We start from the raw sequence: 21,684 nt of genomic DNA on the forward strand, positions 1-21,684 counted from the left end.
CTGCACTCAGTACAGTTCAGTTCAGTCGCTCAGTCGTGTCCAACTCTTTGCGACCCCATGAATCACAGCACGCCAGGCCTCCCTGTCCATCACCAACTCCCAGAGTTCACTCAAACTCATGTCCATCGAGTCGGTGATGCCATCCAGCCAGTATCTCATCCTCTGTCGTCCCCTTCTCCTCCTGCCCCCAATCCCTCCCAGCATCAGGGTCTTTTCCAGTGAGTCAACTCTTCGCAAGAGGTGGCCAAAGTATTGGAGTTTCAGCTTCAGCATCAGTCCTTCCAATGAACACCCAGGACTGATCTCCTTTAGGATGGACTGGTTGGATCTCCTTGCAGTCCAAGGGACTCTCAAGAGTCTTCTCCAACACCACAGTTCAAAAGCATCAATTCTTCAGCGCTCAGCTTTCTTCACAGTCCAACTCTCTGCACTAGAGTGTAAAAAAAACTGAGGAAATGCTTTGTAGTGTTTACCTTATAACATACCATGAAAATACTTCCTTACAAGCTCAAGAATATTGAGCTTCTAATTTTGTCTCTCTTTTCTATTGATATTTGCTTTCACTCCTACTTTTATTCTGAAACAACCTATGGGTTTGTTCTCTTTTTTCCTTTAGGGATTTTTAATAGAAAGTATATTATAAGCTGCTATGCTACAAACCTAAGTAGCCAGAACAGAGATTGTTTGGGGAAAATTTTTTTATCCCTTCTTTATTGAATTTTTTCTTTTATGTATAAATTCATTTTCTACCAAAAGCCTATTCAGGAAAAAAAAAAGTAGGCATATACTATACACTAACTTGAATAAAACTACTTAAAATCAATTGCTATGTCATATCCTATAATAAATTAATGGAGTTTAAGCTAAAAAATTAATTTAAGCTAAAATACTCTAAAAATCAAGTTGCAGATTTTATCTGAAATCATCTGCTCTGCATAAAAAATGCATTGTTACTTTCTTCTAATTGTAAAGTACACATTATAGATCAACTAATTTCAGGAATAAACATGAAAATTTTTCACCATTCTACATAAAATTTAGTTGCACTTAATTGACTATATTACTGTCCCAGTTTTTTTGTAGAATGATGGTATATTATATGTTAAAGAAAAGCAGTTTTTAAAACCTGAAAATTCAGTGCAGATACTCCTTTGGAATTATGAAATGGCAAAATATAACTCAAAATTTTTTCATCATTTTGACTTGCAAATTTGGGGTTTCATTTCATTTGATTTCATATCAGAAAGAGCTACTAGGTCAGGTAACTCATAAAAAGCATCTACAGTCTCATTAAAAGTCTTGGCAATAAAAACCATGGTCATCAATTCTTAGCTTGGACTTAACACTTGTACTGTTGGTCCTTGAAAAGAAATAGCTGTTAAAACCTAGTAATGATTAGAAATACTAATTTGCCTTAATAATAGAGTATACAGTTATCTCAAAATAAAACCTAAGGCTTGGTCTATCCCTTATAAAACACCAAAAAAATTTATTCTGTGACATTAGGCTGGTTACTTGCTTGAAAGCCTTCTTTACAGGCTGAGATTATTTTACTAAGCATTCTGTACAGACTTTTCCAGTCTTAATATTGTCTAATTCTCATTTGTAAGAAATGTCTCCCATGCATGAAACATTTCCACTTTGTCCCAAATGCTGAAGAATAAACTTATTTTTCTGATTGCAAGTACAATCTGTGCAAATATACAAATAGGAAAATCAGATTCAGATTCTAACATGAAAATACTTCTGAATATTATATAAATCTACTAAATAGAATCCTAATATTTGAAGTATTTACTTCACTTGAATTTCAAAATGTACACGTAAGTTTTACTTAAGTTTCAAAAACTACATCTCTGGAGCAAAGCATGCCATTGACTGTCCAGTGAAATGACATGAAGATTCTCTAAATATTAATTTAGCCATAAGAATCAGTGATAATGATTCAGAGAGTGCAGAAATTCTGCCCATAACACACTCACAGAAAAGAATCTATAAAAAATGAAACAGAAGATATTGTCTCAAGAGAGAAGAGAGTGTGGGTAGCACAACTGTCAGTGAATTGTGGTTTCACTATTGGTTTGGACTATTTCCAAACAAAATAAAAATGACTTTCTAAGTATTGTCAGTCAGTTCAGTACATATCATATTCTCCTATGAGCAAAACTTTATTTGCATTGATACAATAACAGAAAAAAATTTTTCAACTTAAGATTTTTAAAGACTCGTCATCACTCAGTTCAGTTCAGTTCATTTCAGTCACTCAATATTGTCCGACTCTTTGTGACCCCATGAACCATAGCATGCCAGGCTTCCCTGTCCATCACCAACTCCCAAAGTTCACCCAAACTCATGTCCATTGAGTTGGTGATGCCATACAACCATCTCATCCTCTGTGGTCCCCTTCTCCTCCTGCCCTCAATCTTTCCAGCATCAGGGTCTTTTCAAATGAGTCAGCTCTTCACATGAGGTGGCCAAAATATTGGAGTTTCAGCTTCAACATCAGTCCTTCCAATGGACACCCAGGACTGATCTCCTTTAGGATGGACCGGTTGGATCTCCTTGCAGTCCAAGGGACTTTCAAGAGTCTTCTCCAACACCACAGTTCAAAAGCATCAATTCTTCAGTGCTCAGCTTTCCTTATAGACCAACTCTCACATCCATACATCCTCATCACTGGAAGGATATAAATTCAAATTCTCTAGCAAGGTACTGAAGATTGCCTTACCACCAACCCTCAGTGTGACTTCTAGCCTTTGCTTATATGCTTCTCACTCATTTTGTACACCCACCAATCATGCCACCTGAATTTTCACACTACATTGTTTTCTTATGTTGTTCCTTGTATTGGAAATGTCTTTCCAACTCTTCTTGATAACAGATTTTATATGCAATTTCATAGTTGACCATAGATGCCAGTACTTCTGTGAAGTCTTTTCTTATTGCATCAGGTAGAGTTTGTCAGTCCTGCTGTGAGCTCGGAACTCTGTGTATGTGTATGTGTCTCCATCATTCTACTTAATCTGCCTATATGAAGTTCTTCCAGCATGGACTGAACTCCAGGCAACCATCTTGTTTTCCCAGTTCAGAATCCAAAAGAGACACTGAATAAATATTCATTGACTAGATCAAGTTTACCTTTTTAAAATACCAAAATGAATTCTGTTGTTCCAAAGTGAAGAAATTTATACTTGGGTTTCTTGTTCTGCAGAGTTTCTTGTTGTTTTTTACTCCAACCAAAGCCTTTTTGAGACTCTAAGACCTCAAATTTCTTTTACATGCACACATACAATACAAAGTTTAAAGTACTATTAAGGATTTATTTTTTAATTTTTTTTCTCTTTTTTTTTATTTTATTTTTTAACTTTACAATATTGTATTGGTTTTGCCATATATCAAAATAGAAGTCGAAAACATTACCAAGTCAAATTAACAGTGCATAAAAAGAATTATACACCATGACCAAGTGGGATTCATTCTAGGTGAGCAAAACAGGTTTAACATTTGAAGATAGATTGATATAATTCATCACATCAATAAGATAAACAAGAAAGAAACTCAATAGATAACAGAAAATCATTTGACAAAATCCAACAACTATTTATGGAAAATCTCTCAGCAAACTAGAAATAAAGAGAAACTTCCTCAACTTGATAAAGAATATCTACAATTAAACCTACTCATAACCTCATATTTAATGTTGAGTCACAAAAAGCTTACCCATTAAGATAAAGAAACAAGGCAAGGATATCCCCTCAGCACACTTGTTCGACATTGTACTGGAAGTATTAGTTAATGCAATAAGACAAGAAAAGGAAGAAAAGACATACCCATTGGAAAGAAAGAAATAAAACTGTCTTTGTACATGATATGGTCATCTATTTAGAAAATTATAAAGAATCAAGAAAAACTTCCTACAACTAATCAGTGATTATAGCAAGGTTGCAGGACACAAGGTTAATATGTAAAAGTAAGCTGCTCTATGTTCCAGCAATGATAATTGGAATGAATAAAATAAAAAATGCAAGACTATTTACATTAGCACCAAAAAGGAAAGACTTAAATATAAATCTAAGATATAACCTATTCTATGTTCATGAGTAGGCAGGCTCCAAATTGTTAGCATGTCAGTTCTTCCCAACTTTATCTACAGATTCTATGCAATCATGATAAAATCTCAGTGGTATTGACAAACTGATATTATGAATATCAACAAACTGATCCTAAAGTTTATACAGAAAATAAAAGACCCAGAATAGCCAAGATAACATCAAAGGAGAAGAACAAAATCTTAGGACTACTGGACTTCAAGACTTATTATAAAGCTACAGTAGTCAACAGTGTGATGTTGGTAAAAGAATCAACAAACAGATTGATGGAACAAAATGGAGAACCCAGAAATAGACTCACAAAAAATACAGTCAACTGGTCTTTGACAAAGAAGCAAAAATGGAAAACCTCAGAAATAGATTTACAAAAAATACAGTCAACTGGTCTTTGACGAAGAAGTAAAAACAATTCAATGGAGAAAGGATAGTCTTCTCAGCAAGCCATACTAGAGTAAGTGAACATTCACAAGCAAAAAGAAAAAGAAAGAATCTAGGTAAGAATTCTACATCCTTATCAAAATATTAGCTCAAAGCAGATCATAGACCTAAATGTAAAACATAAAACTGTAAACTCCTAGAAGATAACATAAGAGAGAATCTAGGTTATCTTGGGTTTGGAGATTACTTTTTAGATACAACACAAAAGACACAACCCATAAATGAAAAGTTGATATGTTGGACATTATTAAAATTAAGTATGCTCTGCAAAGCATACTGTCAAGAATATTTAAAGAATAAAACACAGAATAAGATGAAATATTTGTGAAATACATATCTGGTGAAGGACTGTTATCCAAAATGCACAAAAACCTCTTAAAACTCAACAAGAAAATGAGCAACCCATTCTAAAAACTGGGAAAGGGTCTGAATAGATACCTCATCAGAGAAGATATACAGATGGAAAATCAACATATGAAAAGATGCTCAATGTCACACGTCATTCAGTTCAGTTCAGTTCACTTTAGTCGCTCAGTCGTGTCCAACTCTTTGTGACCCCATGAATCGTAGCACGCCAGGCCTCCCTGTCCATCACCAACTCATTAGAAAATTGCAAATTAAAACAATGAGATACCACTATATACCTATTAGAATGGCTAAAATCCAAAACATTGAAACATCAAATATTAGACAGAATGTGGAGCAGCAGGAGCTCTCATGCTTTGCTGGAGGAAATGCAAAATGGTACCGACACGTTGGAAATCAGTTTGGTGTTTTTTTACAACTAAATATACTCTTATCACATGATCCAGCAGTCATGCTCTTGGTGTTTACCCAAATAAGTTGAAAACATATGTACACAAATATTCCAGCTTTAGCCTGGCTGCAAGCTAGAAACCAACAAATGTATTTTTCAATAGGTGAGTGGATAAATAAATTCTGTTGTCCATACAAAAGAATTTTCTCCAGTGTTAAAAATGTGTGTGCTATCAGGCCATTGAGGGACATTAAATTCTATTTCTAAGTGAAAAAAGCCAATCTGAAAAGCCTGCAGATTATATAACTCCAACATGACTTTCTGGACAAGGCAAAACTATGGCGATAGTAAAAAGTTCATGGTCACCAAGGGTTTAGGAACAGTGAGGGTAGTGCAGAAGGGATTTTTAGACAGTGAAGCTATTTTATATCATACAATTATGGTATATGTATGGCATACATTTTTCAAAATCCATATAATTAACAAAATCAAGAATGAACCCTAATGTAAGCTGTGGACTTTGGTTGATAATGATGTATCAATATTGATAATTATGTATCAATGGTAACAACTGTACAGCATTAGGGATTTGATGATGGAAAAGGTCATTTATATTAGGGGAGGATGTATGTGGGAACTCTCTGAACTTTTATTCAATTTATTGTAAACAGTAATCTGCTCTAAAAATTATTATAGTTCATTAAATTAAAAAATTGTATGGAGGAACTTCCCTGGTGACCCAGCGGTTGAGGGTCTGCCTGCCAGTGCAGGGGACGTGGGCTCAATCCCTCATCTGGGAACTAAGATCCCACATACCACGGGTCAGCTGGGCCCATTCTCCACAGTTACTGAGCCTGCATGCCTAGAGCTTGTGCTCTTCAACAAAAGAAGCCACCACAGTAAGAAGCCTGTGCTCTGCAACCAGGAAGGAGCCCGACACATGGCAAGTAGAGAGAGCTGCGTACAGCAGTGAAGAAGAGGCCATCGCAATGAAGACCCAGCACAGCCAAAACTTAATAAATAAATAAATCAAAGACCGGGAATGCTACTAAAAAATGTATGGAAATCTCAAAGACTGTATCCACCAAGTGAATTTCAGAGTACTATATTTTTACATTTCATACTGAATAGCAGAAGGATTTATTTCAAAATCTTATTCATTTTGTTATATTAGTAATTTTAAGTTAATATTTTTCTTATAGTCAATTATATTTCTTCAAATTATATATATATATATATCTCCTCATGAAACAAGTTTCATATTTGAACACAGTCGACAAGGAGACATTTATCAAATCACACATAAATGTGTTCGTAGAAGATTTCTAATTGAAAGAATTTCAAAGACAACGTAGAATATATACAATATTATAATTGTCATAGAAAGTATAAAATATGTTATATTTAAAACGAAGAGATGATTAGTGATTTTTGCAACAAATTAATTGAAATTAAGTATACAAATATAGGTGTGTGAGGTTATTAAGCACTGGAAATTCACCATTTGAAAGTTCTTAGGTTAAAAAAAGCAAATTGCTACATGAAGTAGAGTTGAAATATATATAATTTTTTATTTTTATCCATGAATATCGTCAAGTACTAGTGATTTCATTTTACTTTGATAACTCAGCCAACTTGGGACGGCAAAGCTGGGAAATTACTAACCATGAGAGGTGATTATATGATTATTAGGCTTTTGTGTAAAGATTCAAGAGTAAATTTTCTGATAAAATATGGTCACCATAAATTTGGCTAATTTATTCAACAAATAGTTATTAACTTCCTAGCATGTGCCGAATGATATGGTCTCTGCTTTAGGAAAAGAATTTTGAAAGCTCCGACAGACTGGCAGTTATGAAGAGCATTGCTGTGAGGTGGTGGTGCAAGTATGCTCACTCTTCACTTCTAGGAGCCGTCTGTGCTGCTATCGAATTTATCTTCCAGTGTGCTCCCAGCACTTACTGTAGTAGTTTAGCTGTCATTTTTATTCTGATGGTCTGGGTTCAAATTTCCCACTGCCATTTAGTAGTTGTGATATTGGACAAGTTATTTACCTCTCTTAGATCCTACTATCATATCTATAAAATCTAGATAATGTCCACCTCCCTGGAATGGGTGAGGAGTGAGAGATCTGTCCCAGTCAACTCTGGCTGCTATCACAAAATATTATAGACTGGGTGGTTTAAACAGCAGAAATTTATTTCTCACATTTCTGGAGGCTAGGACATCCAAGGTCAGGTGCCAGCCAATTTGGGTCCTGATAAAGTAGCTCTTTCTGGTTTGCAAACAAATGTCTTACTATATCCTTCTATAGTGCAGAGAGGGAAAGAGAGGGGGAGAGAGAGATTGAAGAGAAACGTCATCTTTTTCATGTCTCTTCTTATAAGAAAGGGCACTAATCCCTTTCATGAGGGCTGCACTCTCATGACATAATCACCTCCCAAAGGCCCCACCTCCAAATGCTGTTGCATCGAGTATTAGGCCTCAGCATATCAATTTCAGGATGAAATAAACATTGCAATCATAGCAAGATTTTATGTAAAAATGTCTAACCATAAGAAACAATACTTCATCATCATATGTGAATACACAAATGACCAAGACCTAACTTTGTCTGCCCTTAAGGAAATTAATCGTTTAACAAAGATTTTCTTCTTGAAAGAATCATGAGAAATTTGACATCTTAAGTTGAACATGATTACATGAGAAAAATTCATGGCTAATAAAGTTTTCTTTGAAAAACAAATTCTTTAGTGCTCAGAGATTTATATTCCTAAGGTGTCCCAGTTTACCTCAGCTCCCAAAATATAAAGGAATGCTTATTTTATTTTTTCAATAATTGCATATTACTATTCTTCCTAAAAGAGCTGATCATAGATAGAGTAAAATGTACCCCACTGAAGTACACTGCAGAATTCTGATTAGTATTCTCTTAGACCCAAGCTACAAAGCTGGATCAGAATTCAGTCAAAGGAAAATAGTAGTTCGATGACTTCAGGAAGTCCCTCAGCTAAGGTAATTTGAAGAACTATATTACTATAGGAAAGAGTTTGTCAGAAGTACTAGAATACTTAGTCCATTGGACAAGACTTCTGTCGCCATGGTGATCGCAAGCTACACATTAAATAAGTTCTGTATCTGTTGTTTTGAATTCCTACGCCATGCTTCATGTGACAGTTTTAACATGGTGACACAGACTAGCTTGCCTAGAACCAGACAATGCTTGAGTAATTGAAGGAAGCTCTTTAGAGATGCATATACAGAATTACTGTTTAGTCGTTCAGTCGTGTCTGACTCTTTGCGACTCCATGGATTATAACACACCAGGCTCCACTGTCCATGGGATTATCCAGGCAAGAATACTGGAGTGGGTTGCCCTTTCCGCCTCCAGGGGATCTTCCTGACCCAGGGATCCAACCCTTGTCTCTGTGTCTCTTGCATTGACAGGCAGATTCTTTATCACTGAGTCCCCTAGGAAGCTAGCCTATAGAATAAGGTAAATAATTAAATCTATCATTAAGACAAAAACAAAATTAAAAATGGCTTCCTAATCAAGTTATACTTACTTAAAAGTTAATGAACAATGTCCCGAGTAAAATTAAACACTGACAACATCTTTTCAGGAACATTCCAAGTTAGTATTGCATAAAACATCAAAATATATTTTTCCTCATGGGAATTATAAGCATAGAATGCTAAACCATTTAGACAACTTGAAAATTCTTTTCTTTGTATTTGTTTATAAAATATATTTTAGAGTTTGAAAAGGATATAAAATATTGTAAAATACTTTTTCTAAAATATCCCTGATTGTCACTTTTATGTTCAGATGAACAAAAAACAATGACACATGCATGTAGGGCATTGCATATTAAATATTTAAAAATCATACAATTGATCACAATTGAATCACTGTAGAAACAAGGTAAGATCACCTTAGGAAGCAATAGAAACGCAACAATTTAACATAATTTTTGGTGTGATGTACATGATCTAAGGAATTACCTATCATTGAACATAAGGATAGATTGCTCCAGATGTTTCTTTAAAACCATTCTTTCCATCAGAAGGAAAAAAAAAAAGGATACTTGATCTTATTCATGATGCTCATGAAACAATACCTCAAATCAGCAGACAAATTATATATTTTCAAAAGAGGAAAGAAATAAAATTTTTGAAGTGATATTATTGAGCCCTTTAGTAGTGCTAGCTGGGAAAGAAAGGTTAAGAATTTTGAATTTTATTCCTCACATAGCCAGGAAGTCTGAACTGCCTGACAGTTCTGTTAGGATCTTTTATACCTTCAAATTTTAGTTTCTTTTTTGCATTTTAGCTACACTTAACATTGACATCAAGCCACAACACTTCTGCATAAATATTTTTGTTAATATCCTAATGTCACTAATAGAAAATTGGTATTGATCATTTGGAACAATGAATAATAACTAATAGCCAAATCAAAGGTGGTGCTAGTGGTAAAGAACCTGCCGGCCAATGCAGGAGATCTAAGAGACATTAAGTTCAGTCCCTGAGTTGGGAAGATCCCCTGGAAAAGGAAATGGCAACCCATTCCAGTATTCTTGTCTGGAGAACCCCATGGACAGAGGCGCCTGGGTGCTACAGTTCATGGGGTCCCAAAAGACTGGAGTGACTGAGCATGAATGAAAGATATTATTAATTATTGCCATCTCCTTTATACACATTATTTGATGTTCAAAACAATTATGTGCTGAGGAGGAACTCTAGTGCTGATTTCTTTTATTACATGATTGTCCATTATTTCCATTTTTTGTTGTGCCTGTTTCACAGGCCTTTTAAAAAAAATCTTGCAGAGAGAAACAGTATTGTTATATATACATTTTATCTTTTAGAGGATAATGTTAAAAGAAAAAGTAGATGCTATTTTCTATTTATTTGTCTTGATTAGATATATTCAGGTACCTAAATTAAAAAGAAAAATCCCTGAATTTTTTAAATTGAATATTTTTCTCTTTAAATTAATACTTTTTATCTAGTAAAGTATAATATTTAAAATTTAGTTTGCTATTTATAGCTATTTTGATCACACTTTTTGTGTGGTATTCATCTTTAAACATCTGGCAATAGTATAACTGGTAAAATTAAGTTTCCTTGGAAGGAAAGTTATGACCAACCTAGATAGCATATTAAAAAGCAGAGACATTACTTTGCCAACAAAGGTCCGTCTAGTCAAGGCTATGGTTTTTCCAGTAGTTATGTATGGATGTGAGAGTTGGACTGTGAAGAAAGCTGAGCACCAAAGAATTGGTGCTTTTGAACTGTGGTGTCAAAGAAGACTCTTGAGAGTCCCTTGGACTGCAAGGAGATCCAACCAGTCCATTCTAAAGGAGATCAGTCCTGGGTGTTCTTTGGAAGGACTAACGGTAAAGCTGAAGCTCCAGTACTTTGGCCACCTCCTGGGAAGAGTTGACTCATTGGAAAAGACTCTGACGCTGGGAGGGATTGGGGGCAGGAGGAGAAGGGGACAACAGAGGAGGAGATGGCTGGATGACATCACCAACTCGATGCACATGAGTTTGAGTGAACTCCGGGAGTTGGCGATGGACAGGGAGGCCTGGCGTGCTGCGATTCATGGGGTCGCAAAGAGTCGGACACAACTGAGCAACTGAACTGAACTGAAAATTAAGTTTATTATTATCAATATATGAATTGATGTCAATATAGGCCAATTATGTGAGATTGGATTTAAAACATGCAGGTAAAAAGTAACACAGGACATCACTTTTTCTTTTAATTACATATGATTAAGAAAATGGTTTTAACTTTCTGGTTTATTTTGCTCTTATATACCTAGTTTTTCACTAAGTCAAGTTTATCTATGTGACAAAAGCAAATAAGATTTATTTAGAGCTTTTAAAAAAATTTTGTTACTAATTGTATTGATAGTTTCCATTTATGAATGAGACTTTAAGCTGCTTTGCTTCTGCAACACTTGCATGAAATGTGCACTTCATTTGTATTCCCAGCTGCTTGCAAGACATGTCTGTTACCGAGTCCAAGCTTGCTCTGCTCAACCACAACAAGCCAATAAATAGAAGAGATGAGGTGTTGAGGCAAAGAATACAACTTCATTAGTAAAGTCGGCTGACGGAGAAGATGCCAGACTAATGTCTCAAATTAACCTTTATCAGGATCTGGATGCCAGGTTCTTTTATAGAACAAATGTGGGCAGAGGTGAGGAAACAAAAGTAAGAAAGCTATTAATCTTGCAAACATCTCCTAGAATGGCAAGCCTCAGGCAAGGGATGTGTTCGTTTATTCCTCACTGCCATCCACAGATGGACAGGGTCCTGAACAAAGGCATTTTTAGTCAGGCAAAAGGGCAGAATTCTCTGAAGCAGACCATTATGTATGTTTATAATAACAAAAACAAAGAAAAGCAAGCGAAAAAAACAGTTCCAACATGGAGTCAAAATTGGCTTTTCCCTGCAACATGTCATTTTTGGGTATCTTGTTGACACATGAAATAAAATACATTCAAAACAAAGATAATGTCTTCCTCCAAAGAACTCTGTTCCCTATGTTCCATATCACAATTGATGGTAGATTATCCTTCTATGAATCAAGAATTCCTGGAGTCCTTTTTTTACATGATCCTCAGCTTTTAAAAAATCTGACTTATGTCCTTCACCCTGATAAACTGTTTTTATTTCCTGACCAGTGAAATTCTAGTCTACTGAAGAACCTAAACTCAAATGGCATCTTTTCAGCAAAAACCTTCCCCAGTTTTAATAGTAGAACTAATCTTTTTTTCTGTTATCTGTTTGGCTGTACTGAAGAACTTGTAATGTGCATGGTACAATATTTTTCTATTTACTAGCTGTTTCACATACTGTTTCTATGTACAGACCACTTTAAGACTTAGTGATATAAGACAGCTGATTTTACTTTCCTCATGATTTAGAGGATCAAGAAGTTCAGGAGGGATCAACTGAGCAGTTTTTCACTTGGATATCTCCTGTGATTGCAGTCAGTTATAAGCTTGGACTGTGGATATCTAAAGTAATTTGACTTCTGGATGTCCAGGATGGCCTGCTTAGCTGGCTGGCAGTTGATGCTAGCTCGTGGCTGGGAGCTCAGCTGGGGCTGTTGAACTGGATTGGTTGTATGTAGTCTTGCCAGCCTGGCGGTGTCGACTGGAGTATTCACATGGAAGCCAGCTTCCCCCAGAGCTAGCGCCCCTAGAGAAGCAGAAGCAGATAGAAACCACATGGTTTATCCTGATTTAGCTTAGGAATTCACACAGCAACACTTCCACTCTATTCTGTTGATTACAAGTGACTCAGCCAGACTGGCAGACTGTGCAGCCCACGCCTCCCCATTCTCTCTTCTGTCCTAAAACGTCCCTTCAGCTCTGTTGCTCTTGGTCTAATTCCTTGCCATCTCTCAAGCTCTTATTCTGTGCCACCTGCCAGAACCTTTCCTGATTCTATCATTGAGCTACCAGAGCCAATATCTTTTTGTTTGAGTTCAAAGAGACATTTAATTCAAATCTCATATTTCCCATTTATTAATGAGAGCTACATGACCTTGGGAACATGATTTAATCCCTTTATGTGAAAAGCAAGGGTAATAACTGAACCAAAATAACTTTTAGGGCTATTGTGAACACTGTGTGACTAAATAGTAGAGAGCATTCCCTGTGATACCTAGTGAGTAGACAATATTAGCTATTATTCTTATCATATCTTCTTTCTCCGAAGCCCATAGAATTGTATTTGTATATTTTTCTATATACCATAATCTGCCCCTTATAATAATTTTTGGGCTTATTTTCTATCTTATGCATACTTAGTTCGATATGTTACAGGCAATTTATCCCAGTAGAAACCTCTATCTTGAGTATCAATGCAGAGCCCCTAGGTTCTTTATGCCTCAGTAAACACAATGTAAAGAACTTGCCATTTTTCTCTGTTATTCCTTGTAACCTTTTCTCCTCATGATTCTTCTTGCAGAAATTAGAAAAGAAAAATCTGGGAAGACTTCTTCAGTTCCGAAGGATAAAGGTAATAGAGTCAATTTAACATAACAAAGGTAATAGAGTCAATTTAACATAACACTAGAAATGTATTAACAAAAGTATCTGAATGTGTCCACAGTATGTCAGTCATCTCCTTGCAGATTTGTGGGTCAGAATTGCATATGACACTCATATATTTGAAAACTTTTGTTTATTTACCTGTCCCTAAATACTTACTTTCTGTTCACCATGATCTAAAAGTATGTTTATTATAATTTCTGAAAGAAAGGAAAAATGATGAAAAAAAATTAAGAATGAAAGGGTAAAAGAAAAGTGTTAAAATGAAAGTAAAGGATATAAGAAGGACTTGCTGCCATGCCCTCTGGTTCTTTTCTTTCTATCCATTCATTAAATCTGTATTTACTGCATAATCTTTCCAAACCTGCTAATCATTGGTGAAACAAAGATGGCAAAGCTAGGAATAGGGAGGAAGACTTGGGAATTGAAATTCTGAATTCTGCTATTTTCAGACTCCTAGTCATGTGCTGTCTGCTTTGGTGTTGTCAGGTTCCTGATTGCTATGGAAGAGCATAACATTCTTTAAATTTTCAACCTCAATCTCTTGAATGAATTGACTTTTCTCTCAATCCATCCAAATTCCAGGACTCTTTCTAAAAATAATGTCACATAAAACTTCAGGTCTTTTCTATTGAGGTCATAATCAAGTCTGAGGAATTAGAGAAGGCTTTTCTGAAGAAGTTATATTAAATTCAAGTATGAAGGGAGAGGAGTTATCCAGACGAAGATGTGAGGATTATTTGGGAGAAGTACAGAAGCAGGGCATCTGCTCTTTGCCAGGCACATTGAATTCTACTTTATATATTTTGTTCTGCAAATTGTGCTTTATATATACATTTCAGTAAGGAAGGAAGGAAGCTGAGGTATATGTAATTTAAATTACTCAATGTCACACTGTGGGTGGGAAGCAAAAGCAAGAATCAGAGTCAAGTCTGCTGGATTTAATACCCCTTTATTCCATTTTAACACAGATATTGTCTAATCCTTAAACAAAGGCTCTTTTTTTTTTTAATATTCTTCAAAGCACCTTTGCTTTGAGTATAGAGCTCATTACCTATTCTTGAAAATCTATTTGACATAGACAAATGTCTATACAATGTGGAAAAATATACTCATAGTCCTTTTACTAATGGGTGACTCCCATTAATTCCCACAGAAGAGCTCAGTCCATTTTTCACCGGTGATTACTTGTTCTCTAAGAGAGAGAGAGACTCCTCCTCACCTCCACTCTCATTTTATCTGGCAATTTACAAAAACAGTGTCCTTGTTTGTGTGGAAACTAAAAGTATTATTGAAACACACTACCAGGAAAATCCATATATAGATGCAAAATCTAAACCTTCCTCCTTCCAGTATAGTATGAAATAGACTTATTTTGTTGAGCATTTATGTCACGAGAATACTTAGACTGTATATTATTGTTTGCTATGAAAACAACTCAACAGAAACGTTGGGTCTTACCTCTAACACTATCTTTCAAGCAATGATGATTATAAAAAATTTCAATTATTACTTAAAGACTTCACTTCTGCTGCAGCCTAAACTACTTGGAAATGGTAGTTGTAAACATCTGTCCCGGAAAACATTACCTGGGACAATTTAAATCCACACTGATGGAGTAGCCTACGAAGTAGGCTTTTGTAATTTCTATTGCTGTTGTTGTTACTAACGTACAATTGCAGACAATTTCCTAGGGAACACTTTTTCCTCAGTGTTAAATTCTCTACTATTTGTAAGATGTCTCCATGGTCACTACAAAATCATGTATATTAAAGTCTATTACATATGATTATTGATTTAGAACTATTTTAAATGAACCTCTTTTTAAATTCAAGCTGTGTTAATGCCCTCGATTATCTTTGTTATATACAAGCTGAGGGCTATTTTAGAAGAATGTTATTGTCATTTTTCCTTTAGTTTCTGAATATAATTTTCTTTACCTAGAAAAATCAGAGAAAATGGCTTATTACCCATACAATTTCAGTGACTTTAACCTCTGCAGTGTTATTGTTTCTGGAATCAGTTTTTGAAACCTGCTGCTGAACTGTGGCAGAGTCAGAGTGCAGCAATTCTACTTGCTACGTAGCTACTTATTTCATGGAGCAGCCCAAAGGTTGCCTACCTTTGCCGGTCTCCTATAGTTTCCACTTGTATGTACATATTAGGAAATCCATATTGAAACAATGCTGCATTTCTAAAACCAGAATTATTACACAGAAATCATTTAGGGCCACATTTACTGGGGATATGACAACCGCGAGTAAATTAGGCATTTAGAGAAACATCAATGTGTTAGTTGCTCAGTTGTGTCCAACTCTTTGCTGTCCCATGGATTGCAGCCCACCAAGCTCCTCTGTCCATGGGATTCTTCAGGCAAGAATACTGAAGTGGGTTGCCGTGCCCTCCTCCAGGGAATCTTCCCGATCCAGGGATCAATCCTAGGACCCCTGCATTGTAGGCAGGTTCTTTACCATCTGAGTCATCAGGGAAGCCCAGAGAACATCAGGCTTGTGTATTTAAGGACATATAGAGAGGGCTGGAGATGATCATTACAAAGAAAAGGAGCCAGAGAAAGACACATCTTGTTGGCTTTTGCTGCTGATTCAGCTACTGACTCTCTGGGATAGTAAGTCTTCTCTACATCCTCAAGTGGGCAGAGCCCTGCTTAAGTGGCCCTGACCACCCAGAAATCAGACACTCCTGTTGTAGCCCTTCTGACATTCACCCTATCGTCTTGCAACTTGCTTCTTACAACTGGTCTAATTTATCTGAGTTTGTGGGATTCACCGATGGTCCAAGGAACTGCAAACCAAACTGTAACCAGGCAACAAGGAGATTAATTATTTCTCTTCTATTGAGAATGCAATAATAGCACCCGCAGGTGCCTCTGGTATTGGTGTAATATGATGGACATTAGAGCTTTTGACTAGTTTTGTGACTCAGGCTTGTGTATGTTTGGATCTAATGCCAGGGAATTCTCAGCAGAGCTTATCTTCTTTCATATTCATACCCAGCGCCATGCACCTGAGGTTTCCCCCAACTTCTATTTGTCTTCTTCACCATACTTTTTCTTGGCCATTCCCACTCACCAAACAAAAGCTACCGCTAAGGATATGGTAAGTTTTCAATGACTTTGCATCTGATCCCTAGTGATTTATTCATCATGAATTCTCACCCAAGTTCCTTATTGCCTTTGACTCTGGGAGCAGGGTACGGGAATGGAAAACCTAGAATGATCTTCCTGTTTCTTTGTGAACTTTTCTACATCACCACCTCGCTGCCAGATTATTTTGAGAATTCCAAGTTATATCCCAGCACCTTTAAACATGTTCTAGATCCTGATAATGAAGATTTCTAAGACTTCCTGTAGGCTCTTGGTTAAATGTAAAGAAACTACCATATTTATACAAACAACACACATGCAAAAATGTGCTCTCTAATGCTTTGCTTCTGACAAAAAAGACAGTTAGGTTGAAAAAATGTGTAAATAGCTGACCCAAACCAATGATATATTTATTCTTCCTAACACAGAAGTGAAGAGTTCCCATATAACCCTCTCCCATTTTTGGTCAGCTTTGGCATCCTTGGGTAGTTAGGGACTGCTCAGACCACCCTACAGACTTCTTAAATCAGGTCAAAGTCCCTTGAAGTCAAAAAGGACACGCAAAAGAAATGAGATGCAGGAAGGTCAGTGCAGATGACCCAGCATGGCAGCAAAGGAATCTTCCTGTTAGCAACTTGGAAATAAAAATCATTTCTATTTTCTGAGGACTTTCCCCAAATTTACAGTGATGGGTTTATGGCCTTCAGATAGTTTTAAAAAGTCTGTCTGTTTTCCACATCTTCTTTCTTTCTCCTTTAAAATCAAAGCAGTCCATGGGCCCTCTTCTGAGGTCTTGTACTTTACAACTACTTTAATCTCACACAACTGTATACAGATATCCATTTAAATCAACATGCTGGATTTTGAATTTTGAAGTTCCAGGCATTGCATTCTCCCATCCCACCAAGGATCTGTCCCTATCACCACTTCTCATTTTACAACACATTAATTCTTTTGGTTTAGCCAGGAAATGCAAAACAGTAAATTACCACCCTCATCCCGAAAGAAAAAGTTAATGAAGCTTTCCAGTCTGTTTATTCAATTCATGGCTCTTGGTTTCATTTTCACATGCTGAAATGTGAAAAAAAAAAATGGATCCTATTTATTCTTAGCACAATAAATAGCAACAGGGACACTTCTTTTCCACCAAAACCATTAAAAAAATTCTATAAGCCGATGGCTATTTAAGGCTATAGTTTATATACTGAGAAAATCTTGCTTTGAGGGACACAACCTTTTCAATGGAACCCCAAAATCCATTCTTAAAATGATCCAAACTCACCTCGACTCAGTGAATTCTGAGTTGCTTGAGTGGCATGTTCATCCACCACCAAATATTTTGCATTCCATCCCACACTATAGAAGGGAATAGGAAAAAAAAGGGCTGGAAGGATTGATTTCTTTCTTTCCTTCCTTTCTCACTGTATTATAAGTCATTTTTGTCCGTAAAATAGATACTGAGACTTAGTGTTGCAGAAAAGGCAGAGAACTGGTTTTATTTTCTATTTTTAATGAGTTACTGAGGAAGCATAATGTTGTTCAAGGCATTGCCCCTTGATTTCTCTGGAACCCATGATATGATCAGAATCATTTTGTATTTGAACCTAGTAGAATAAGTGGAGTTTTACTTGATTTGCTTTAACTAAGGACCACATGTTTAAGACGTTGGGAGCTCATAGATGAAACCGTCTCAGTATTTATCTTACTCTTATTCTTGAAATCTGTTTAACTTGAGTCTGATGACTAAAACACCACATTTACATGATATATGCAGAGTTTTCCATTTGATTGTTTATTTTTTTGAAGAAACATAGCCTGAGAGAAGTAAACTAAGTTAGTGCTGATTATAACAGTTTTGGAAGACTTCTAGATGCTGAAGTCATGTGTTTTTTTTTAAAATCACAGACAAAGCAAGTTCCTAGCTATCCAAAAACTCATCCTCTTAAATGAATACATAGATTGTACATCATTCTACAATTTACATTTATTTTAAAAAATATGACTAGAAAATGGCTTGTTGTACTCTATACTGTTCTTTATGATTAAAATTATTTTTGAAAGAAAACATCATATCATTTCCACCTTGGTTCACCTTACTGATAGCTTATTGACTCCACTGTGTGTGTGTTAGTATTTTGATCTTGGTTTCAAACACATGTTCAATGTTTCTTTCCAGAGCCTATTAAGGAAAAAGAAGTAAAGGTTCCAGCCTCCCTAAAGGAAAAAGGTATTACTCTATAATGAAATGTGAAAACACATTGATCCACCTATTGCATATTCAGTTACTTGCAATAAGGCCACATATTATTCATTTATTTTTTTATACTTTCAAAGGTATAACTTTCATATGTACTTCTGTGTTTTGATGCAAAGGGAAAAGAACTTATTCTCTATTGTAAAATTTTAAACTGTACTGTGAAACAACATACGAAAGAATAGCCATGTCAGAGATACTGAGAAAGCTTAGAATGTCTAGAAAACAAGTTCCTACTGTATAGCACAGGGAACTATATCCAATCTCCTGAGATAAACCATGATGGAAAAGTGTATTAAAAAAGAATGTATATATGTGTAAAACTGAGTCAGTTTGCTGTATAGCAGAGATTGGCACAACATTGTAAATCAGCTTTACATAAATAAAAAAAATACATATGCTGTTCTGATTTTATGAGTCTGTAGTAGAAAATCTATATTTTATAAATATCCTAAGGTTAATCCTATTAGGCGTGGCCATGAAAACCAAAGGTTTAAGATACAAAAAAATACTTAAAACTTCTCAGTGATAGCTTGCCATTCTTTCATTTCAGATACAGTAAAATCCTAACAAATTTTATAGCTGGGAAACACTTAGAGGTAAACTCTAAAGATTTTTGGATGAGGTCCAAAATCCTCACCCTATAGATGGATAAAACTGAAATAGTCTAGAAACTTTTCAAAGTTATTATAATTTGCAGCAGAACCTGCATGAGAACTCTGATCTCCCAATCAAGCACTATGATCTTACTAAGGGGTCTTATTAGCCCTCTGGCCTTCCTATTATACTAGGCTCATAGGTATGTGGATTCTGATATGCCATGCATCAAGTTACATTCCCTAAAATGTAAGTAAATATGTTAAGTCCAATGTAATACATTTAGTTTCTAATTATCCCAGTAACTTCTATGGGCCTGGTATCGTTCTCCAAATTGTCTAATATTTCTTATCATTAAAATGAACATATTAGTGAACCAGTAAAACCATGAAATACACCTGCTGTATCGAATGTTCAAATAGAGCCCGTTTCTACTTTACCCTGAAGAGAAATCTGTGTGAACTATTGACCAATATGCAAGGGCTTAGTGTAAAAATCCCAAATTATTGGAATTGTATTAAAAGAAAAGGTTTTTCATGAACTTGTATAAACATGTGTTGGCGCTGAGGGCAATGTGGAAGTGCAGTGGGAGGGGAAGCTGACAGAAGACTTAGTGAGATACATGAAGGATGCAGGAGAGACTCCATTAGTCAGTGTAGCAATGGATAAAAAACATACCCTCAAGTCATATATTTTCTTATTTTTCAATTAAATTTAAATTAAATGAAATTGTTATTTAATGAAACAAGAAAGCACAGCATAGTTTTTTTCTTAGCCCACATAACGTACTTAATTTATTTTAAAGTACTTAAAGCAATAAGGATTCCAAACCTATTAAGGCATTCATGTTTCACTTTAGAAAAATATCATCATATCCAAAACTTTATTTTTATTGTCCCCTATGTAGTAGTTATTTTGGTGCTACATACGCTTTCAAGTTATTCTGACATAATATGTAAATTCAAATATTTTGCTTGCAGGAGAATTCTTACACGTTATGTTAAATGTTCAACAGGCAGCAAAATGTTGTTACATTGTATTATTTGAAGAATGAATTAATTATGAAGACTAAAGACATTCTTTGTATTTAGATAATTTATTTCTTTAAAATAACTCTAGATTTCTTTTTCATGATCTGTCAATTTCAATAAACATTTATATAAATATCTAAATATCCATCAAGTAATTTAATCATTCAATGATGTTATAATTTTTTCCAAACTAAGATATAAGTATTAAAAAATGAGGGACAGGAGTGTTATAAATTTCCACAGTTTTATTAAGAAAGCAAAATGCAAAATTTTTCCCCACTAGAAATGTGTGTGGAATATATAAATATATAAATGAAAAACAATTTAGGAGAGTCAGGCACAATTTAGCGAATAAACAACAAGAAAAACACATGGTGCTAATTTGAGTCTTTGGACACTGGAAATATCTATTTAAGAGTTTCCTGTCTTCTTCCATCATTCTGGGGATTGTTTTTTCATCATCCTATCCCAGACGGTCAGCGGAGCTCCACCCAGTGCATGATCACAGAAGGCAGCATTTTGGAAAAGATGCATTTTTTAAAAAGTTATATCCTCATTTCATTAATGTTGAGCTTTCTGCATTGCTGTATGTTTCAAATAACTGCTTGAGAATATTTAGTATCTTTTTTATTTTATCATTTAAAGCAACAATGACCTCTTATAGTAATACACTGAGATATTATTGGTGCTTTGAAATTTTATGCATTTAATGTCATCATTTGTTTACTACCAAACAACCAAGTTTCGGGCCTGTGGTGCTGAGTGTGAATGACAGTCCTTGGACATTTTGACAGAAAGAATAGCATTATATACAAAGACTTTCACTTTCACCTGTGAGAGATGGTGTCACCTTAGACCTTCTTTCCTTAGAGGGAGTCAGTAAATTCTCACATATATTATTACAGCTACAATTTTTAAAATTCCTGCTGAAAAAGAAATTATTTTTAAAAGAAATCTTGTTAGATTGAAAGCTTATCATATCTTCTTTAGTAAATAATGAAATTGAAAGTGTGAATGTGTTAGTTGCTCAGTCATGTCTGACTCTTTAAGACCCATGGACTGTAGCCTAGAAAGGATTATTGAAAGGCTTCATTTAATGTCCAATCAAAAAGCATGAAACATAATGATAATATCATGCACACTTAAATATTAAAATTCACAGATACATAGAAATTAAACAACATATTCTTAAACATCCAGTAAATCAAAGAAGAAATTAAAAGGGAGATTAGAAAATATCTTCGGAAAAATGAAAATGAAAACTCAACATACCAAAACTTAACAGAAGGCATCAAAAGCAGTTCTAAGAGAGAAGTTC

At 35.3% G+C, this 21,684-nt stretch overlaps 1 protein-coding gene across 50 annotated transcripts in view; it reads left to right on the forward strand.

Moving 5' to 3' along the window:
* TRDN (triadin) overlaps positions 1 to 21,684 on the forward strand; it is a 415,089-nt gene that overhangs the window by 314,752 nt on the left and 78,653 nt on the right. For all 50 annotated transcript variants that reach the window (XM_070795846.1, XM_070795842.1, XM_070795840.1 and 47 more), the window contains 2 exons: positions 13,299 to 13,349; positions 18,661 to 18,711. In XM_070795846.1, the coding sequence (XP_070651947.1) occupies positions 13,299 to 13,349; positions 18,661 to 18,711 (102 nt within the window). The remainder of the gene's footprint in view (positions 1 to 13,298; positions 13,350 to 18,660; positions 18,712 to 21,684) is intronic.

This window comes from Bos indicus, chromosome 9 (genome assembly GCF_029378745.1).
Source record: "Bos indicus isolate NIAB-ARS_2022 breed Sahiwal x Tharparkar chromosome 9, NIAB-ARS_B.indTharparkar_mat_pri_1.0, whole genome shotgun sequence".
Lineage (NCBI taxonomy): Eukaryota > Metazoa > Chordata > Mammalia > Artiodactyla > Bovidae > Bos > Bos indicus.